General features: G+C 44.0%; 1 protein-coding gene across 2 annotated transcripts in view; it reads right to left on the bottom strand.

The window, feature by feature from the left end:
• Positions 1–3,109, bottom strand: part of VDR (vitamin D receptor) — a 60,957-nt gene extending 57,848 nt beyond the window's left edge. Inside the window, exon 1 of one of the 2 annotated variants that reach the window (XM_064369868.1) lies at positions 3,033–3,109. Coding sequence is in view for 1 of the 2 variants with exons in the window: in XM_064369869.1 (XP_064225939.1) it covers positions 2,627–2,693 (67 nt within the window). In the remaining variant the exon portion in view is untranslated. Of the gene's footprint in view, positions 1–2,626; positions 2,694–3,032 lie in introns of those variants that run through there. The other variant, XM_064369869.1, reaches the window with a different exon arrangement.
• Positions 3,110–21,688: the final 18,579 nt, after the last annotated feature.

Here is a 21,688-nt window from a genome sequence, read left to right as displayed (position 1 = left end):
GGTGAGGCCAGTCACAAGTCAAGGGTGAAGGGAAGTCACACGAGTGGTGGGCTGGGTCCCAGGACAGGGTGGGTGGGGGCATTGCTGCCCTCAGGGAAAAGATGGAAATTAGCTGGTAACACCAGGGAGCAAGCTGGGGTGTTGGGGCTATCCTCAGAATTAAGCTACCCCTATTTTACCTTGAGCATTAAGCCTCCCCCAAACTCATCATCCCCTCATCACTGCTATGACCTCTGTTGGGTTTGGAGTGATACAATCACTAGGATGATGAATGTTCCATTTTTCCCTGGACAGTGTGGGTTTATGTCCATTGTCCTGGTATAACCATGCATGGCATCCCTTTTCACTCTCAAAAGTATCCCAGTTTGCAAGATACATTACACAGGGACTCTTTCTCACATATCCAGGAGGGCACTGACACAGGAAAAGGTTAGGGACAAATCAGAGAGAAGCAGAACAAGAAGCGAGGCTTGGTGGCCTAGAGTGAGAGCCAGGCTGGCTTTAGCCCGGTTGGATCCTCTTAGAACTGGACAATAGTGGAGGGAGAGCCTGAGAACTGCTGCCCACCCTGGGGCTCAAATCGTCTTGGAGTCAGGGGCTGGTCTGGTGAGTTCTGCTTCCTGCCATCCCTCAGAGGGCCTGGAGTCATGCTGGGTGCACAAGAGACTCCTAATCAAATCCGGTCAATTTTTTACTTTCCTCTGCCTGCATCCAAAACAGAACTGCAGCAGGGACATATGGAAGCTGGAGCCCTGTAATTCCTTATTCAGCAACACAGCAAACGTCAACCAGGTGGTCCTCCTGTCTCTCGCTCTCTGGCTTCTAGGACCTGTCTGCTGCACAGGCAACAGCGAGTTTCTAGCAGAGGTTCCAGATGCCCATCCCACCCAGGACAGAATGAAACAATGGAAACTCCCTTTCCTGTCTTAGATAACCACCTGATGTAGAAACCACCTGATGTAGCCCACTTGGCCCCAAGCCTTTCTCCATTGACAGCCTGGGCTTTGGACACCTGCTATCTGTTCTAGGGGTAGAGTGTAAGTGTCCAGAAGGTCTTCTTGGAGCCTCCTCTGGGACTTAGTTACAAAAGAGATCAGGTCCGAGGTCAAATAGGGGAAGAAGACTGAGAAACCATAAACGTAAATTATCAGGGCGCCCCAAACAGTACCCAACCTTCCATAATGTTTATACAAACAAAGTCTTTTGGCCTCTGCTGAAGAGGAGCAAAGGGTTGGAGAAGCTTTCTAACTATCATTTTTTCCCCTCCTTTCTTACCCCATTTTCTAGTTCCTTCTTTAGCTTGGTAAGGGTCCAAGTCACAGCTGATCAGGATCAGCCAAACCCAAAGCCATGGGATCCAGCCAGAGCACAGACTGTGAATTCCCCAGCTTTTTGCAGTTTGAGTCAGCCCCACAGCCTGGTTGGCCTCCCAGGACTCTTCTCAAATAGGTCCAGAGATGTTAGTGAGTGGGGGCCATGAACTCTGCAGGGAGGGCGACTTCTGCTCAAGGATCTCTAGCACCCAAAACAAAAGCCAGGGAGAAATGCACAGTCTTACCACCTCCTGATCTGGCTGCATGCCAGCCCTGAAACTGTTTCAGAAAGACCCACAGTTCCCTCCAGCACTTGGACAGTGAAAGGATGGCAGAAGGCCTCTCAACACACAACACTCTCAGTTCACAGAATTGAGGCTCCAGTGTTCAGATAACCCATCTCTACCTCAGCAAACCAGCCCACTCCCTAGCCTGGATTAAAACCTTCCTTGCCAACACCATGACTTCTCTAGTCCCAGACTTTCCCAATTTCTTCTGCTCACCCACTTCAAGAGCAGAGATGGGCCGCTAACAAGACCACTAGGCAGAAATGGAATGAAAGGCTGGAAAAGCCTGCCGTGCTGAGATCCTAGGAGAAAGATGAAATGTGGATTTATCACAAAGCCACTAACCCTTCACAGAGACCTCCTGCTGGAATCATCCCATTGCCATTCCATAATCACTGCTGTGTTGGGGTCTGAGCCCTTGCCATGAGGAAGACCACCTTCCAGCAGGGAGCTGGAGCAGAGCCGAACTCTGCCCAGGAGAGCTTCTGCAATGCTCAGAAAATGCCTGCCCGATTGCTTGCCTGGGCTCTGGCCCCTTTGGCTGCAACTGAACCCAGACAGGAGGCTGACTCACTCACCGCACGCATAGAGGAGGAGGAGGAAGAACAGGAGGAGGAGGAGGAGGAGCTGAGAGAAGGGCCTGGGCTGGGAGATCCAAGGCTCCCCCAGTCCAGGCTGGGTCTCCGACTCTGGTCCCTGGGTGAAGAGAAGGAGGGGCAGTAGTCCACTGGCCCTGGAGACCACAGGCTGTTTCCGCCTAGATACTTCTGAATCTTCCTCACCACCACCTACAGGGCACCTCGCTTCTCAAACAGAAATCACTCCTTGAGCCCCTTCCTCATTTAAATGCTTGCCCCTGAGTTCCTCTGAACATCTATTGACAGGCTGTCCTGGAAAAACAGGGCCATTTAGGTCTAAAATTATTGGTAGTTCAAAGAAAAATCAAGAAAAAAATTACTTAAAAGACCCAACTCGCCATCGCAGGTGACCATACCTGAGCCCTGTAAGATAAATAAGGCTACACACCCTCCACTCCCGCAGCCATGAGCACCATCGACAGCCAATCACTCCTTTTCTTGTTCCTCCACTCCATGCCAAGGCGCCCCAACAGAGGAAGGAAACAAATGCTTCTTGTTGCCCAAGTGCTGAGCCCGGTGCTAGCGGAGCATTTCTCCTTTAAGCTGCCTAAGCACTGAGGATGTCGCCGCTCTCCTCCCCAGCCCGCCACCACGAACTTCGGCTTTCTCAAACCTCAGTGCCCCCTTAGCGTCCCAGCCTCATGGCACAACAGCCGGGATCTCAGTCGCCAAGTTTACCGCTGAGACTTAGACTCTAATGCTCGCACCCGTGAACTCAGGCCCCGGTACCCCCGACGCCCCGACCTCGAGTCCCTATCCTGAGATCCCCTTCCGTGCTGCTCCCGGGTCCGCACCTGGTCCCGCCGGCGGGTGGACAAGCTGTTCCGCGCTCCCGGCACCCACGGCTCGGCAGCCGCCTTTTGACAAGCAGAGACAGCCCAGCACCTGGCCCCGCCCCTCGAGCAGGCCCCGCCCCGGCCCCGCCCCGGCCCTCTGCCCCGCCCACAGGTCCAGTCCTCTCTTGCCTGGAGTTCGGTCTGCCCTGCAACCCAGCTTGACTTGGAATCATCCACCCCGCTGTCGCCTTAGAGACTCTGCCTCGTGAAACTTTCATCGACCGTCGTCCATAGGGCAAGGCTCGCTTCTGCCCCCTGTGGGACAGAGTTGTCGATGAATATATAGGTGCAGATCCCCGCTTCAACCTGCGTTAATCGGGGATGCAGCCCCCGCACCCTTCCTGCCGTGGTACTACCCAGCCTGCTGCGGACGCCTGGGCCAGGTGCGTCACCCCCACCTGGGCTGACCCGGCCAGTACTTCGTCGCCCGCGGGACGCTGGGGGGCGCCTGCCGACGGGCACCGGCGGCTCGCTCCGCACGGGTGGGAAATCCCGGGCGCCGCTCGCCATCGTGTTACTGCTGCAGAAAGCCAGGAAGCTCAGCCTGCTCCCGCAGATGAGGGTAAAAGATCCCGAGGGGCTGAAGTGGAAACTGGAGTTGCATCATCGCTCCCACCGATGTCACCTTAGCAGAGACCGCGGCTGACCACGTTCCCGGCCTGTAGCGAATTTCACCCAAGGGAGCTGAGTCTTAGCTTCCCTGGTCCCTAGTCCCCAGTTCCCCCTTCCCCGCCGGGCATCGACCTGAAGGGGAGAGATAAAGAATACATCCTGTGACGTGGAATTGTGAATGGCTGCGGAAAATACACCACAGAAAATTTTGGCTAAAAGTTACTCTCTGCTTCCCTTGACTGTGTGCTAGGCACCGCTCTAGGTGCCAGAGGAGAGGTGAAAAAGATGGGGTTCCCTCCTTCTTAGAACTCACTGTTCAGTGGGAGAATGTATAAATAAGTAGTAATTACAACATAATCTTCTGGAATAGAAATGCCCACAAAATCATCCAGCAGTTGATGATTAGCCAGAGAAGATATCGCTATTCCCCCCTTACAGAGGAGGAAACCATGGCTCAGAGGGACAAGGTGAGAGGTGGGAAATTGAGGCATAGAAAGATTAAGTGATTTGCCCAACACAACTCAGCTAATCAGTGAAGGACTAGTGCTAGAGCCCAGCAAGTCTGCTGGTGCAATGGTCTCTGAACCATTTCTGAAACAGCTATGCTGGATTGCATCATAACCAGCCCCTCACAACTCAATAATACGGTTAAAAGAAAAAGACTGAGATTAAACAGAAGGAAGAACCTTCCAACAGGGAAGTTTGTTAATCACAGAAATAGTTCATTATGGAGGTATCATGGAAACTTTCTGAGAAGACTCAAACAAAAGACAGAAGAGAGGTACATCGTTTGGCTGAATTTGGGAATGGACCATTTATTCTGAGAAACAGATGAAGTGCTCCTTTAGAGGTCCTACCAGTCTAAAGGATGGATTCTCTACCTGTAACGAAGTAATAGAAAGAATCCCCTTGCCCAAAGCATCATGGGAAAGCTAGCGGTGATTCTCATGGGAAGAAAAGCGTAAGAGGAAATTTCCAACTGCTAATACCTTGGGACATCCTCTGGAAGTCCTATGAGCCTCTGGAAGAGGTTGCGCACTCAGAAGTCACTTTTGTGGTGCTTGATTGGCCTGACATCTTGCAAATAAACCTTATCAAAAGATGGTGGAAGATGCATACTAAGTATTCCATAGTAATTGACTGTTAGTCTGTTTTCACAGCTCTTTGTTGGAGGAGAGGTACTTGTAATTCACATGTGTAAACTGCTTTATAGTATAAAAAGAATTCTTTGGAATATCTTACTTGATCTTCATCACAGCCTTTTCAGACAGGCAGAGTAGAAAATACTGTCTCCATTGTACAACTGATGTGCAGAGTTGTCAAAGTTTTTACAGTTGAGGAGTCTCAGAGATATTGGACCCAGGTCTTCTCTCTGCACATCCCGCTATTCCATGCTGCCTCTCAAAAAAAAAAAAAGAAAAAGAAAGAAAAAAAAGTTCCATGCACTTTTCACAGAGTTGGAGAGCTCAGAGGTTCTGTGTTTGGCAAACTGGCAAGATTATAGATGTCATCACAGTCCCCAGTACATGCTGTTATCAGCCCCATCACCTTGTCCCTAACCATGTTCTTCTCATCTTCCCCCAATTCCTGAACTGTTTTCTTTCATCCGCTTCTCCAGATTCTCTCCTGTTTCAGGTCCTGCTTATTCCATCAGGCTTTTCCGACATCTACCTGCTGAAAGGAGATGTCAATTCTCTAGTCTTTGTAGCAGGCATTGTCTGAATTGCATGGTTTGGCACCCGATAATGAACCATCGTGTATTTACATTGAACAAAGATAGATTTTTTTACCTGCTTTATTCTTAGAAGGAAGGTTATTTTGTGAAAGTAGAAAAGCAAGATCATATAAGATTCACTTCTCCTGTGCTCTGATGTGATCCCTAATTGTCTCTGGACCCTGCTTCTTCCTAACCAGGTATATAACCAGAAAGGAAGGTTGCTGGGTTGCTGTCTCACACCCTGTTCTCTAGATGCCTTGATGACAAGCACCATTACTGCAGTACAGAACTAATAATTGTGAACTCCTCTATCTTGACTTCTCTATAAACCGTGTACCAGAACCACTGCAGAAAACATTAATTTTTCTTTTCCCTGAAGTTAACATTTCTCATATTCTCACTTATCCCTGGGATGGGTAGTGGTCTTTATTGGGATGTACAGATTGTTTTTGGTCAGTACTCATCTCTGCCAAATTACATCAGGGAATATCTACTAAGCACTTGCTTAATTAATACCAACCAAGTGTGATGGTGTGCTAGATACCCCGCTATAGTGCTATAGACTCAACAATCTGTATAGAAACAAAAGAGCCCTTCCAGGTGCATCTGACTTTGATGGAAAGATTCCAGAGTTGCTAGGCTGAGGATTTCATTTTATTTATTTCATTACTGTGCATTTCATTCTGGAGACTCCAAAGAAAGGCAGGGTCTGGCCTCCGGACCTCTCTGCCAGGCTCCAGGTACCTGGGGATGGCCTAGGCAGTTGTGGCTGTGGTCAGGCCACAGAACTGCAGCCTAGCCTCATCTCTAGGCTTCCCTTTTCTGCAGCCTGGCAACTGTCCTTGAGGCTGACTGATGCTCTCTGAAGCTCTTGCGATGGTGTCAGAGCTTGAGTGGATCACACTGTCCCTGTGAGGCTCCCAGAGACTCTGTTTCCATGAACAGGGGTTTTTTGAGCTGTCTAAAGGCTGTTCTGCAGGTAAAAATGTGCCCTTTGAGCTCTCTCTGGAACACTCCCATCTAACTGTTTGTTTTTCTCTTTTTAGGGCCCTTTTGTCCCCCTCAAATATTTTATGGTTATGGGCACGGTAGGACTGAGGGGAAACCTCTCTTCAGTAAACACTCAGAGAACATTCTGAGAGACACGGGCACAGAGTTAGACAGAAGGGGCCAGCCCATCTTTTCAGTTTGTTCCCTTGTTTTTTGTTTTCGTTTTTTTGTTTTAAAAAAAGCACATTATTGGGAGGCTGAGGTGGGTGGATCACGAGGTCAGGAGTTTAAAACACACATTGAGTCCCGAAAAATTAACACATTTATATTTCCTAACTCATGTTAAGACAAAAAGGATCAGGGATGATTCTCCTTATTTATGTTCCAGATGGTGAAAATAGAATGAATAAATGTAAAAAGCTGTAGCAATGAAAGCACACCAAGGGGTCTTCCCAGGACAGTGTTTTTCAAATTTTTAACTGCAGCCTGTAATAAGAAGTAAGTTTTTATCGTGACCTAGTTTACCCAGGAATATATGTAAGTTTCCTGATACAAAGATGTTCTACAATGTTTTCTATTATTTTCTCCATCCCCTTTTCCTTCCTTCCTCCATCCCTCCTTCCCTCCTTCCTTTCTCTCTCTTTCTTTCTTTTTTTTCTCTCTTTCTTTCCCCTCCCTCCCTCCCTCCTTCCCTCCCTCCCTTCCTTCCTTCTCTTCTTTTGGGATCCACCAAATTGATTTCACAGCCCATTAACACGTTGTGACCCAAAATATAACATTAAAAATCCTACCCTGGCCAGGCGCAGTGGCTCACTCCTGTAATCCCAGCACTCTGGGAGGCCAAGGTAGGCAGATCATGAGGTCAGGAAATCGAGACCATCTTGGCTAACACGGTGAAACCTCATCTCTACTAAAAATACAAAAAATTAGCCTGGCATGGTGGCACATGCCTGTAGTCCCAGCTACTCGGGAGGCTGAGGCAGGAGAATCACTTGAAACCAGGAGGCAGAGGTTGCAGTGAGCCAAGATCAGGCCATTGCCCTCCAGCCTGGGCGACAGAGGGAGACGCTGTCTCAAATAAAAAAAAAAAAAAAAAAAAAAAAAAAAGAGTCTACCCTACACAGTGGCACAGGCCTATAACCCCAGTACTTTAGGAGGTTGAGGTGGAAGGATTGCTTTGAGGCCAGGAGTTTGAGACCAGCCTGGGCAACACAGTGAGACCCTAATTCTATAAAAAATGTAAAAATTGTCCAGGTATGGTGGTAGGTACTTGTAGTCTCAGCTACTTGAAAGGCTGAGGTGGGAGGATCACTTGAATCTGGGAAGTCAAGGCTGCAGTGAGCTATGATCATGCCCTTATGCTTGAGGCCTGGGTGGCAGAGTGGGACTCTATCTCAAAAAGAAAAAAATATCTTCCCCTAGATCATGGGCTAGGCTGACGTGATTGCTTCAGTAGCCAACCGTCAGAAGACTCCATCCAAGCATTTGACTGAATCTTGCCTTTCTGAATAACAGAGCATGAGACCCCCTTGGGGTCTTACCGCTTACCATGAGACCCCCTCATTTAGAACCTGCAACATGAGACTCACAGAAATATGTTTGAGAGATCATCAATGGCATACATGTAGCACCCTCAGAACCCTGCAGGGGATCCATGATGGTTTTGGTGATTCTACCTCCAAGGGCACGTGGTCAGGGCTAGGTCACTGAGGCGGAATGTATTCACCCAATGTTTGCCTTTGTGGCCTTTACTCAACTGATGTATTACCACTCTCATGTATTTTCCAGGTTTGGGGGGTTCTTTCAGCCTCAAGATGCCTATAGTATCTCAGAAATCCTGACTGCTCCAGAACAGAGCAGCTCTAAGGAGTCCTGTGCAATGCCATGAGAAGTGAATGCACACAGACTCAGCCTGCTCTAGAAGGAGTAGGGCAGCACCAGTTATTCACTCCAAATCCATCTGGCCCCAGGGCTCCATTCCCAGTAGCCCAGCTCATGTCTTCTTCCTCGGGGCTTTGGCATTTGTCTTTCCCACCTGCTCCCACATCCTCCAGCCCCAGGCTGCCAGCCTGCTGGCCCACACACAGTGTCTGCTGGCATAGTGAAGTAGAGCCTAGAGGCCGAACGGAGAAAGGTTTAGACTCCCACCTGCACCTCCAAGCAAAGGCAGCTCAGAACTTTCTCCCAGGCTTCTAGGTATTTCTGGGCTCCTGTCCAAATCCAAGAAAACAATGATGACTCTTTTCCAATCCCCAACCCCAACCATGGAGGCCAGCAAAACAGACTAGAGGCTCAGGGTCCTTTCCCATCTATGATTATCTATGGCTGCCGGTTTGCAACCACCATGATTACTCTTGCAGGGAGGTGAAGCATGCCTCATTCCGAATGCCATTGGGAAATTCTTATTCTGCTCCTCTAGGGAAGAGTGTCTTGTGGAGGAGCCCAGAGATGGAGATAAATGGAGGGGCTCCATGGCATGGGAGTCAGTATCTTGGAAGGAGGTAAAAATGGAGTTAGTGTCACATTGCAGCTGAAGAGGTCAGTAGAGAAAAGCTGACTATTTTCTAAAGAAGCTCCCCATCCCTAGAGGAAAGTTTTCAGGGAAGACAACTGGGCAATGACCTCCTTCATAGCAATGAGCAGAAGCCCCACAAGCCTCATCTTGGGCATGCCTGCTTGTTTCTCCAGAAGAACAGGAAAGACATTCCGTAAGCAGCCCAGGAATGCATTAAACAACTCTCCCCTGGGGCCCCAACTCCAGAAAGATGTGGCTATTGACAGCCCTTCTCTTTTGCCTTTGGCCTCTGGCCTGGGACAAACACACTACCAAGCATGGCTGCCCTTTTGGTTGTGTTTACCTCATTGTCCTATGTCGTTAAAAAAGTTGCCATTGTTAAAACTATTGTTTCTGGTGTCCACCTCCATTTCCAGCTGGATTTGCTGTGGGCTACTTGATAGTGGTGGCGTGTTGCTTTCTTATCATCCACGTGTCCAACAGCCAAGAAGTTGTTTCTAAATGTTTTTAATTTAAAAACCCTATTGCAAAAAAAAATTGTGATCCCATATATGAATATTATTTTCAAAGTACTATCATTAGCTAATATCTGAAGTCACACTACACAGGGTGAGATTCATCATCAACGGTAATGAGTGGCTTCCATTTCATGGAAACATTCATCTTAGGGACAGGAACTAGACAGACTGACTCACAACATTCCATTCTCTTCCTCTCTAGAAATTCTCCCTCTAAGAATCGTAGCTTCTGCGTTTAGTATGGTCTGGCTAGGGGCCTTGTCTTTAGTTGGGCCTATCTACACTTGGGTTTGAAATACAAAGGAATTGGATCGGTAATCTCCATGTACCTGACAACGTCCCTGTCACGTTTCTTTTTTTTTTTGATGGATTCCCACTCTGTTGCCCAGGCTGGCTTTCTACAACCTCTCTTTCCAGGTTCAAGCTAGTCTCCTGCCTCAGCTTCCTCAGTAGCTGAGATTACAGGCACATGCCACCATGCCCAGCTAGTGTGTGTGTGTGTGTGTGTGTGTGTTTAGTAGAGATGGGGTTTCACCATGTTGGCCAGGCTGCTCTCAAACTCCTGACCTCAAATGATTTGCCTGCCTTGGCCTCCCAAAGTGGTGAGATTACAGGTGTGAGCACCACGCCCGACCTTTCCTGTCACTTTTCTACAAGGTTCTAGGGATTTAAACTACAGGGAGAGAGGGAGCAGCAAGTCCAGTTTATAGTGTAGTGGTAAAGAACTTGGACTTGAACTACTTCTGATTGGCCGAATGACTTTGGGCAAATTATTTTATCTCTATTAACAGCAGTTTTGTCATCAATAAAACGGGGATTAAAAATAGTCACAAGGTTGTTGACTTCATAGGGTTGTTGAGGAGATTAAGTAAAATAACCTGTCTAAAGCCTTTACCACTGTGCTTGGTGCATAAGTATCCAACGAATATTAATAGTTAATAGTCTAGTCATTAGCAAAGCACCTTAAAACTGTCATGGCCCTGGAGTTTCAACAAGGTATTACTTCACATCTCTCTGATTAGGGTGGAAGGGAGGGAGAAAAGGAAGGGAATATGAGAAGTAAAAGGAAAGGAAGTGCTCAGCCCAACTGTGATGTTTTTAAATATCTGTAGTCTACCAGCTATTCTTAAAATGGTTTTGCCTCTGATGCACGAACCCAATTTATTTTTGCCCTTTGCCCAAAATAGTTTAGATGTAGCCTAATTTCTTGGAGGTCCTTGGCTTAAGCTGCTCTGATCAACTGAGAAAACCAGTGGCCTCCAAACTGTGGGGTCTTATGAGATATTGGCATTATGAAGCCTTCAGTGATTGCCTCCAACAGGCCACTTCCTCTTTGTGATAAGCAGGGAAAGGGGAGTAAATCTATCTCACAAGACCAAGAAGAGAATCAACTGGAAAGAATTGCCAAGGGTGTAGCTACTGTGTGTCTCAGGAGGTCTGCAAACCTTCTAAGATCTGGGGTGCCCATTGCTGTGTGGGGCCCAGGGTTAGACCCAACAATGGGAGCTGTCTGCACCAGGGATATCCAGTCAGGAGCATTTGAAATTTTTAGAGTAAAGCATTTACGATAACGTTTTGTACTTTATGCCAACAATATTTGGGGTTATAAGCCAGAGCAGTACTTACTTCTGGGATGGAGGCCAGAGATAATGACTAGGAGAGAGTAGGAGGGGGCTTCCACGGCAGTGGTCACATTCTATCATCTCCCCTTTCTTGGCCTGTAGTGGTCACCTACGTGCGTTCACTTTATGATAATTTACCACCATGTTCTGCACTTAGCATTTGGACACTTTTCTCTGTGTGTGTGATAGTTCATTAAAACCTCACTTAAAATAATCTAGTCTACGAAACTCTCGAGAGACTGACTCCACAATGTTTTTTATTCGTCTCATTTTACAGAACAGGGAAAGTGATGCTCAGAGTGACCCTCCCCACAGGGGCAGCCTGAGGAGCTGGATTGCCCCCTGCAAAGATGACCTGTGGATGATGGAAAGCACAGCAACAGCGGGGTCAGAAGCCCCGTTAGGGCGAGCACTGTGTCTTTGTATCCCCCAGTGCCTAAGACAGTGCTGTTTGTGTAACAAGGGCTCCACACTTGATCACCAGATCAAGATCCTCTTCAGGACAGCTGAAGAAACTGAAGCCTGAGAAGTTAAATTCTTTGACCTGCCTGGCTTATTTAAGTAAAACCTAAGACAGGATCCACGAAGAATTCAAATGATGGTCTGGATCTGGAATTGTCAAGGGCCAGATGCCACAGGTCTTTGACCAGATTAAACCAGATATGTAGGCTCTCCTGGCAGTGGCTATCTGCAGGAAAGGGTGTGGTGGCCACTTTTGGGTCATTAGGAGAGTAGCCTTTCAATTCTTCACTTGGCCACCACCAAGCACCTCCTGTCAACCCCTACTCTCCAGGACAGCTGACCTCAGTTGGGGTTCCTGGAACCTCAGTAGGCAGAACTCTCAGTGGCCACTACCAGGTCCAGAAGGAATGTGGTAAAGAGGCCAAAGAACGTGATGAAGAGGGTTTCCATCCCCTCTTCATGGGCCTCACCTCAGTTGACCATTTTACCCTTTTAACTCCCTCTCTTCATCCTTCTGCTCTATGCAAACAAGCCAAGTTCTCCCTCTTAGAGCCTTCCTCCATCCTCCCTCTGCTCCCCTGTTCACCTCCTGTGCCTCTGCTCCTTATTCACCACCTTGTTCACCACCAGGATCCTGGTATGTCAAGTGGTGGAGTTTAAGGGCCATGGAGAGCTGACGGTCAATAAGTCTATGACTTAGACATGCTCAAGTAAGAGGACAATATCCTAGTTTCCAGTACTGTCCCTGATAGTCTCCCTTACTTTCCCTGCAGTGAAACCTAAAACCTAGGTGAAAAGGGGTGAGAAAGAACATTTAAGCAAGTAGTTCAGGTGACCAGCCATGAAAACACCCATTGTCAGTTTCCGGCAGGGCTAGGATGGAAATTCTGGGTAGCGTGCTGGACCTAGAACAATGCACCACAACAACTGAATCTTTTCTCTTCTTTTCGAGACAGGATCCCACTCTGCCTCCCAGGCTGAGTACAGTGGTGCAATCTCAGCTCACTGCAGCCTCGACCTCCCAGACTTGAGCAATCCTCCCACCTCAGCCTACCCAGTAGCTGGGACTACAGGTGTTCATTGCCACACTCAGGTAACTTTTTGTATTTGTTTGTAGAGACAGAGTTTCGCCATGTGGCCCAGGTTGGTCTCAAACTCCTGAGCTCAGTGATCCTCCTGCCTTGGCCCTCCAAAGTGCTGGAATTGCAGGCATGAGCCACTGTGCCTGCCCTCTGAATCTTTTTCTATATCCTTGAAGTAATCTCAACAATATCCCAGTTCCCTGTCCTCTTTTCTTCTTCCCAGGAATCTTATGCTTAATCTTGATAGGAATTACAAGTGAATCCCAGAGGCAATGTCAAAATTCTGTTGCTTCTTAGAGACAATTGAAGAAATTCAATCATTTCTGCCATATTGAGGGCTGAAGTCCTAGAGAATCAAGAGTCTTGACATCACCTTTCCTTCCCCGATCTTTCCCTCAGTTCCAGGAGTCTTAAACTTTGGACTAATATGGTCTACCCTGTCGGTTGTAGCATTGCAATCTGGCCCAGTAGAGAGGCTGATTTGGTGCTTACAGCTGGTTTACTTCCTTATCAAAGCTCTGAGTGTGAGGTGACACAATTCTGCTTTGTGGTTAATAGTAGTCTCCCTTTAATCTCTTGTTATCTTACAGATTTAGATGATCCGTTGACATTTAATCTGTAGTAGTTAAGGATTTATTGCCATGTTTCTTTCTTTCAAACGGCATACACCCTTTAAATAGAGGGCATTTAAGGACAAGTGGTGTTGGAACCAGAACAACCGACAAAGATGTGTCAAGATAGCATTACCTTCATCTTAAACTCAGCCTTGAAAAAGATGTTTCATTTCTAATAGTGCAGTGGATTAGGCACCCTGAATGAACCTCCCAAGTGAAACAATAATTTTCTAAAATCTTAAAGTTATCACCAGGCTGGCACCAAAGAAATAAATCTGCAGACCTCAAAATGAAGCAAAAATAGGCACACAGGTTGGCAAGCCAGGAGCAAAGCTCGCCTTCACCTGGAGAGTTCCTGTAGAAGCCTGGGAACCTTGAGCTTTCTTTCACTTTAATAGCTTCACAGGGCATAAGGACAGGAGATAAAGCCGAGGGATCAATTTTCATAAGTTGGGCTCCAGGACTGTCTGTGTAAGGAGAATGACAAACAAACCTGCACATGGAAGAGGACCACAGGGAAACTGGCCTGGGCCATTCTGGATGGTGGGAAAACTAATAAATACCCCTTAAAATTCACAACCACAAGCTTGTGCCTATCTGGATTTACAGTCCAAATTTATATACTATGTGATTAGGAAAAAAAAAAAAAAAACACTCTCAAGCACGAAATTTAATTTAAAATGATCCCAAGCTGGTACTACTCAGATAACTAGTGGAATCAAATGTAAATCTTCTCTGGCCGGGCACAGTAGCTCATGCCTGTAGTTACAGCACTTTGGAAGGCTGTGGTGGGAGGATTGCTTGAGCCTAGGAGTTCAAGACTGGCCTGGGCACTAAGGTGAGACTCTATCTCTACAAAATAAATTAAAAAATAAATCTCTGCAGGAAATCACCCCAGTAGTCAAAGATTTGCCACAGATGAAATTTCACAGATAATTACAGCTGACAGTCAAAGTCACAAAACACGTGAAAATGCAGCACAATGAGTAGATTCAGCAGAAACAAGCCCACAAAGGATTCAGATATTTAAATTCTCAGATATAATACAAAGTAACTAATTTTAATAGGTTTCAAGAAATAAAAAAGTAGTTCCAAAAATGAGCAGGTAACAAGAGACTGTATAGATCACCAAGAAGATTCAGAAAAGAACCAAAAAGAATTTCTAGAAATAAAAAGTAATAAGGGTTACATCTTAAAACTCAGTGGATAGCTTAAACAGCAGATTAGACATAGCTGAGGAAATAATTAGTAAGCTGGAAGCTAGAGCAGAAAAAATTGTCTAGAATGTAGACCAAAAAAACAAAGCCACGGAAATATGAAAAGTTAAGGAGTACAGAGGAGAAGGTAAGAAAATTGAATTGTTCCTAATTAGAGTTCTAGAAGGAAATAGAAAAATAGAGAAGAGGTAATATTCAAAAAGGCTCAGATATTTCCAAAATTGTGGAAAACATGAATCTTTAGCTCCAGGAAGTGCAGTGAATCCAACAAAATGAATAAAGAGAAATTCAAATCTAGGAACATCATGAGAAATAAAAAACCAAAGAAAAAAGAGAAGACTGTGAAAGCTACTAAGAAGAAAGATCACCTACAAAGAAATAGTGAATAGACTAGAGCTGACTTCTCAACAGCAATAATGGGGACCCAAGAAGAAGGATATAGCAGTATCTTCAAGGTGCTAAAAGAAAATGACCGTGAACCTAGAATTTTGTATCTAGTGCAAATGATTTCAATAATGAGAGCATAACAAAAATATGATCTAACAAAAATTGATTGCATTCACAACTAACAGATATTAAAGAAAACTGCCAAGAATTTTTAAAATTTTTATGAAAGAAAATTCTAAATAATTTAAGCAGAAGAAAAATGATCTTAGATTGGCCATCTGACATGCAAGAAGGAATCTGAATATCTTTATTCTAAGATCATTTTCCTTCTGCTTAAACATTATAATTACTGTTTGAAACAGTTAGATTGGTTAGGATTCACCTAACCAATATTTTTGTATGGTAAGGAAAGGCTAGAACTAAAAGAATAGACATTAAAATCATCTGGGTTGCACAGATTGGTGTTAAAATATTCTAAAATCTTTGTATTGTTTAGGAGGCAGATGCAGGTGTTGATTAATTATAGACTTTATTAGGGTAAAAATGAATATAAAAATAGCTAGGAAAATTATCAAAAATAGATATAGAGGCCGGGCACTATGGCTCATGACTCTCGTCCCAGCACTTTGGGAGGCCAAGGCCAGGAGTTTGAGACCAGCCTGGCCAATATGGCAAAACCCTATCAGTACTAAAAATACAAAAATTAGCTACTACTTGGGAAGCTGAGGCAGGAGAATCGCTTGAATCTGAGAGATGGAGGTTGCAGGTTGCCACTGTACTCCAGCCTGGGTGACAAAGCAAGACTTAGTCAGAAAAAAGAAAAAAAAAAAAGATGTAGAGTATATAATTCCAAACCAAGTAAAGGGGAACAAAAGAGGTCAATAAAGAATATAAAATATATTTATAGAAAAATAGAAAAATAGAGACAAAGCACTTAAGATGGTGGCAGCAATAAATCAAAATATGTCAGTAACTATAATATATTATAATTAAGTAAATGTTCTATTAAAGAATGAAGATAGTTTGGGTTTTTAAAATTTCAAATACACATTATTAAGAGTCAATTAACCAGGAAGCTAAAACAATTCTGAATTTGTATACATTTAATAACACAGCCTCAAAAATATGGGGCAAACTGAGAGTATGACAAGAGGAGATATCCAATATTACAGTGAGTGATTTAAACACGCAACTCTAGACAAGTGATAGATTAAGGGAACAAAAAATGAGTGAGAATAGAAAAGGCAATTAATAAGCTTGATTCAATATTCATGTAAGGAACATAACATACGACAATTAGAGAATATTCTTTTCAAAGCCTACATGGAATGTCTATAAACATTGATGAAAACTGGCCACATGTTCAGTCATAAAGCTAGTCTCAACAAATTTAAAGGATTACTTTCATCCTGACAGTATCCTTAGACCGCAATTTACCTAAAAGGCAATAACGTCAAACAGGATAGGCTAGGTGATGCTGTGGTAATAACATCAAAACTGCAGTAGCTTGATTGACACAATGGAGGTTTATATGTTGCTCAACATGCAAACAGCCCTCCAGGGCAGCTGCTCTCCACCTGGGGCTCAGTGTTCTAGCCTAGTGTGAACTGCTGGCACCTGCCTGCCAACATGTGTTTCCCTAATCCCTGTGGAAAGGGAAAGAGCACAGAAGATCTCAGGCTGCAGTGAAAGCATTAAACTGTATGTATTTAATTATCAGAGTAAGTCACTTAGCCATGACTAACTTCAGGGGTCAGTGTGTAACCCTTTCATAGGTCCAGGAAAGGAGGAGAACTGGAAATATTGGTGAACATTACAATAGTCAATAATAAAGAGTCCAGGAAAAAACCCTTTACAACTGGAAATTTTAAAATGTGTTTCTGAAGAATAAACCATAGAGTAAAGGAGAAAATACTCAGAACATAGTAATAACAATGCTATATATTGAAATTTATGGATGCAACTACAATAGCATTTAGAGGGATGTGTACACTTGTTTAACATTTACTATGTGGCAGGCATTGTTTTATGTACTCTACATGTTTTATTCATTTAAGTTTTCTTTTTTCTTTTTTGAAACAGGATATCGCTCTGTTACCTGGGCTGGAGTGCAGTGATCATAGCTCATTGCAGCCTCAATCTCCCGGGCTCAAATGATCTTCCCACCTTAGCCTCTACAGGCGTGTGCCACCATGCCTGGCTAATTTTGTATTTTTGCAGGGTCAGAGTTTCACCATGTTGCCCAGGCTGGTCTTGAATTTCTGAGCTCAAGTGATCCACCCACCTAAGCCTCCAAAAGCGCTGGGACTACTGGCATGAGCCAACGCGCCCAGCCCTTGAGGCAGGTATAAATGAGAAAACTGAAGCACAAAAGAAAAGCTAACTGAAGTTACACAGCTAGAAGTAGCAGAGCTAAGAATTGGACTCAGGCAATCAGGCTTTAGAGTACATGTTTACATTAAATTTTTGAAAGTTCAAAATTAATGTGCTAAGCATCCTATTTAAAAAAGCTAGTGCCAGGTGCAGGGGCTCATGCCTATAAACCTAACACTTTGGGAGGCTGAGGCAGGCGGATCACTTGAGCCCAGGAGTTTGAGACCAGTCTGGGCAACATAGTGAAACTCTATCTCTACAAAACATACAAAAATTAACCAGTGTGGTGGTGCATGCCTGTGGTCCCAGCTACTTGGGAGGCTGAAGTGGAAAGACAATCTGAGCTTGGGAGGTTGAGGCTGCAGTGAGACAAAATCATGCCACTGCACTACAGACTGTGCAACAGAGTGACAGTCTGTCTCAGAAAAAAAGTAAAAGTTAAAGAGTTGTGCTTGGTGCCTCATATCTGTAATCCCAGCACTTTGGGAGGCAAAAGTGGAAGGATCACTTGAGCTCAGGATTTTGAGACCAAATCTGAATTTCGAGACCAAATTTCACACAGTGAAATACATCTCTACAAAAAATTTTAAAAATTAGCTGAGTGAGATGGCATGTGCCTGTAGTTCTGGCTACTCAGGAGGCGGAGACAGGAGGATCACTTGAGCCTGAGAAGTCAAGGCTGCAATGAGCCTTGATCATGCCACTACACTGCAGCCTGGGCAACAGAGCAAGATCTTGTCTCAAAAAAATAAAAAGTTCAGGTGCAGTGGCTCACACCTCTAATCCCAACACTTTGGGAGGCCAAGGTGGGAGGATTGCTTGAGCCCAGGAGTTCAATACCAGCTTGGGCCATGTGGTGAGACCCTGGCTCTGCAGAAAATAAAGAAGTTAGAAAAAAAGCAAAATCATCCTGATATGGCTTGGCTCTGTGTCCTTAGACAAATCTCACGTTGAATTATAATCCCCAAGTTGGAGGGGGGACCTGGTGGGAGGTGATTGGATCATGGGGGCAGATATCCCTTGCCGTTCTCATCATAGTGAGTGAGCTCTCATGAGATCTGGTTGTTTAAAAGTGCATAGCACTTACCCCTTTACTCTCTCTCCTGCTGGCCATGTGAATGTGTGCTTGCTTCCCTGTCACTTTCCTTCATGATTGTAAGTTTTCTGAAGCTTCCCCAGCCATACTTCCTGTACAGCTTGTGGAAATGTGAACCCATTAAACCTCTTTTCTTTATTAATTATCTAGTCTCAGGGAGTTCTTTATAGCAATGAGAATGGACTAATACAGAGCCCCAAGAAATATAAGAAACAAAACATAGGTTAGAAATTAAATTTAAAAAGATATAGAGAAAAATAGTCAAAAATTGATTATTAGAAACAACTAATAATATAGATAAGCTTATGTCAACATTAATCAAGACAAAAAGAGAGAAGAAGTAAATAAATAATATTAGCAATTAAAGAGAATAGAACTACAGATACTGTGAAAATTAAGTAGTTGAGAAAATGTTATAACCAACTTTACACCAATAAATTAAAAGTTTTAGAAGTGGATATATTCCTAGAAAAATGCAATTTGCCAAAACTGACTTAAGAAAAAATAGAAACCTGAATAGTTATATAAGCATTAGAGAGAAGGAATAGAATTGACACTTAAAAACGTACCACAGGCTGGGTGCAGTGGCTCATGCTTGTAATCCCAGCACTTTAGGAGGCCGAGGCGGGCAGATCACTTGAGGTCTGGAGTTGGAGACCAGCCTGGCCAACATGACAAAACCCTGTCTCTACTAAATATACAAAGATTAGCCAGGCATGGTGGCAGTCACCTGTAATCCCAGCTACTCAGTAAGCAGAGGCAGGAGAATCACTTGAACCTGGGAGGTGGAGTTGCAGAGATCCGATAGCATTGCACTCCAGCCTGGGTGACAGAGCCAGAATCTGCCAAAAAAAAAAAAAAAAAAAAGTACCACGAAGAAGACGCCGGTCCAAATAGCTTAATACTAGGTAAGTATCACAGCCTGGGTTCCCCCAGAAAGCAGAGCCTGAGTCAAGGGATTGGGAGTAGATGACTTATTTTGGGAAGAAAAGTTTTTTTTTTGTGTGGGGAATGAGGAACCAAGAAAAATGAAAGAAGGGCTCAGTCCTGCTGTGTAGAATGTTCCCCAGAATCGCGTGCCTGAGAGATGAGAGAGCGAAGCATTTGTCCACCAGTTCCCATTCCCCATTGGTCAAGATTTGCCCCGTGGGATGTTAACTTTCTTGAACTTCAAGAGATTTGCAAATTCTCAAGTGCTCTGCATTTCACCAGGCTCCCCTCACAACGGTAGAGAAACCTTAGAACAGAAAATGAGAGATAGATGGGATAGCTGGTTGGTGCAATACCTGGAGTAAAAGTGATGCCCAAAGGGTAGAGAGTGGGGCCCAAGAGGCAATGCATGTAATAAGTTCCAGCAAACATTCAAGAACCACATAATTTCAATTTTATACAAATGCTTACAGACAGTAAAGAAGGGACATTCCTCAACTCATTTTATGAGAGTAGTATAACCCTGATACTACAACCACACAAGAACAGTATTGGAAAGAAAAACAAGCTAATCTCGTCCATTAACATAGAAAAAAACTTAGACAAAATATTACTAAACCGAATCCAGCAATGTGTAAAAAGCTAACAGATTAAAAAGGGGAGATAAATATGTGGTTATCTAAACATAGGCAAAAAAAAAAAGTGTTCAATAAAGTACAACATTTGTTCTTGAATTTTTTTTTTCTTTGCACTTTGGGCTCTAGGGTACATGTGCGTGTCCTGCATCCTGCAGGATTGTTGCATAGGTACATACATACCATGGTGCTTTGCTGTCTCCATTCTCCCCACCGCCATCACCTACATCAGGCATTTCTCCTGGTGTTATCCCTCCCCTACCTTCCCACCCGCTGCTGTTCCTCCTCTCCACCTCCCCCACCTACCCCAGTGAGTGTTGTTCCCTTCCCTGTGCCCAAGTGTTATTGTTCATCACCCACCTAGGAGTGAAGACATGCAGTGTTTGGTTTTCTGTTCTTGTGTCAGTTTGCTGAGAATGATGGTTTCTAGATTCAGCCATGTCTCTACAAAGGACATGAACTCATTGTTTTTTATGGCTGTGAACTTGGTTTGGAGGGAAAGTTCCTTAACATGATGAAAACGCATTTTAACAATAATGCTTTGAAATATTTCTATTAATATCTAGACCAAGATAAGGATGCACATTTTTACTGGTTCTACTCCACGTTATACTGGAAGTACTAACCAGCTGACGTAAATAAAGAAATAGAAATGAAAGTTATGAGGATTAGAAAAAAACAAAACTGTCATTATTTGTAGATGATATGATTATCTATGTAGAAAATCCAAAATCCAAAAAATTATTACAATTAATAAGAACCTAGCAAGATTACTACATACAAAACTACAATAAAGTCCACTGAATTTTTATGTCCCATAAATAATCTGATGGGAAAATTTAGTGAAAAGCAGCAATTTGTAATAATAACAAAAAAATATAGTTCCTGGAAATAAAATCTAACAAAAGGTGTTCAAGTTCTTCATGGAGAAAGTTATAAAACTCTATAGAAGATCAAATAAATGGAGAGCTATATTATGATATTGGCTAAGGAAAGTCAGTATAATGAAGACACCAGTTATTTACAAATTGAATTATGAATTCAACACAATTACAATAAAAACCCCAATTTTTTTTTTTTTTGGAACTAGGTAAGCAAGTTCTAAAATGTATTTGGAAAAATCAAGTGCCAAGTGCTGACAAAATATGCCTGATTTAAAAAAAAACAAAAAGAATAAGGCGTGATGCTCTACCCAATATCAGGTCATAGTATAAACCTATAATAATTAAAAAAGGAGATACGGGGGGCAGGGAAAGATGACTAGATCAATAATAAATACATAGTTGATGACTAGATCAATAATAAATCAGAATGGGGACATAAACCTGTACATGTTCATTTGTAATAGAGACAATATTGCATATTAGTGAGGAAAGGATGGGCTATCCTACACATGAGGCTGGAACAGCCAGCTATCTGCATGGAAAAAGATGAAATTAGATCTTTGCTTCAAACAGTACACACAAACCAATTACAGGTTGCATAAAGATTCAAATGGGGAAATACAAAACTAAAAAACTCTTAGAAGATAATATAGAAGAATATTGATGAAACTTTGACATTAAACTGGGCTTTTTTGTGTTTTGTGTTATACGTCAATACTCCATTCAATACTCATTCATATTGTCACTCACATAGTTTCAGCTTTGGTTGTAGGGAGCTCTTTCAGTTGGCTTTGGTGTCCTTTTGATATGCTCTTATAGTTTTGCTTTTTCAAGCACCTTCTTATTTTTTTGCCCCATAAAATGCTCCAGGCTTGTCTTGTATAGTCCCTGCCTCAACCCTAGAATCGGCCATTTCTCCAAGGAGCCCTGGTTCCTCTTATTGGAGAATGGTATCAGGGA

This window comes from Aotus nancymaae, unplaced genomic scaffold, assembly GCF_030222135.1.
Source record: "Aotus nancymaae isolate 86718 unplaced genomic scaffold, 86718_ANA_hifiasm-v0.15.2.pri h1tg000092l, whole genome shotgun sequence".
Classification (NCBI taxonomy): Eukaryota; Metazoa; Chordata; class Mammalia; order Primates; family Aotidae; genus Aotus; species Aotus nancymaae.
The sequence above is the reverse complement of the archived record's forward strand: the minus strand, read 5'-3'. Positions and strand labels throughout refer to the sequence as shown.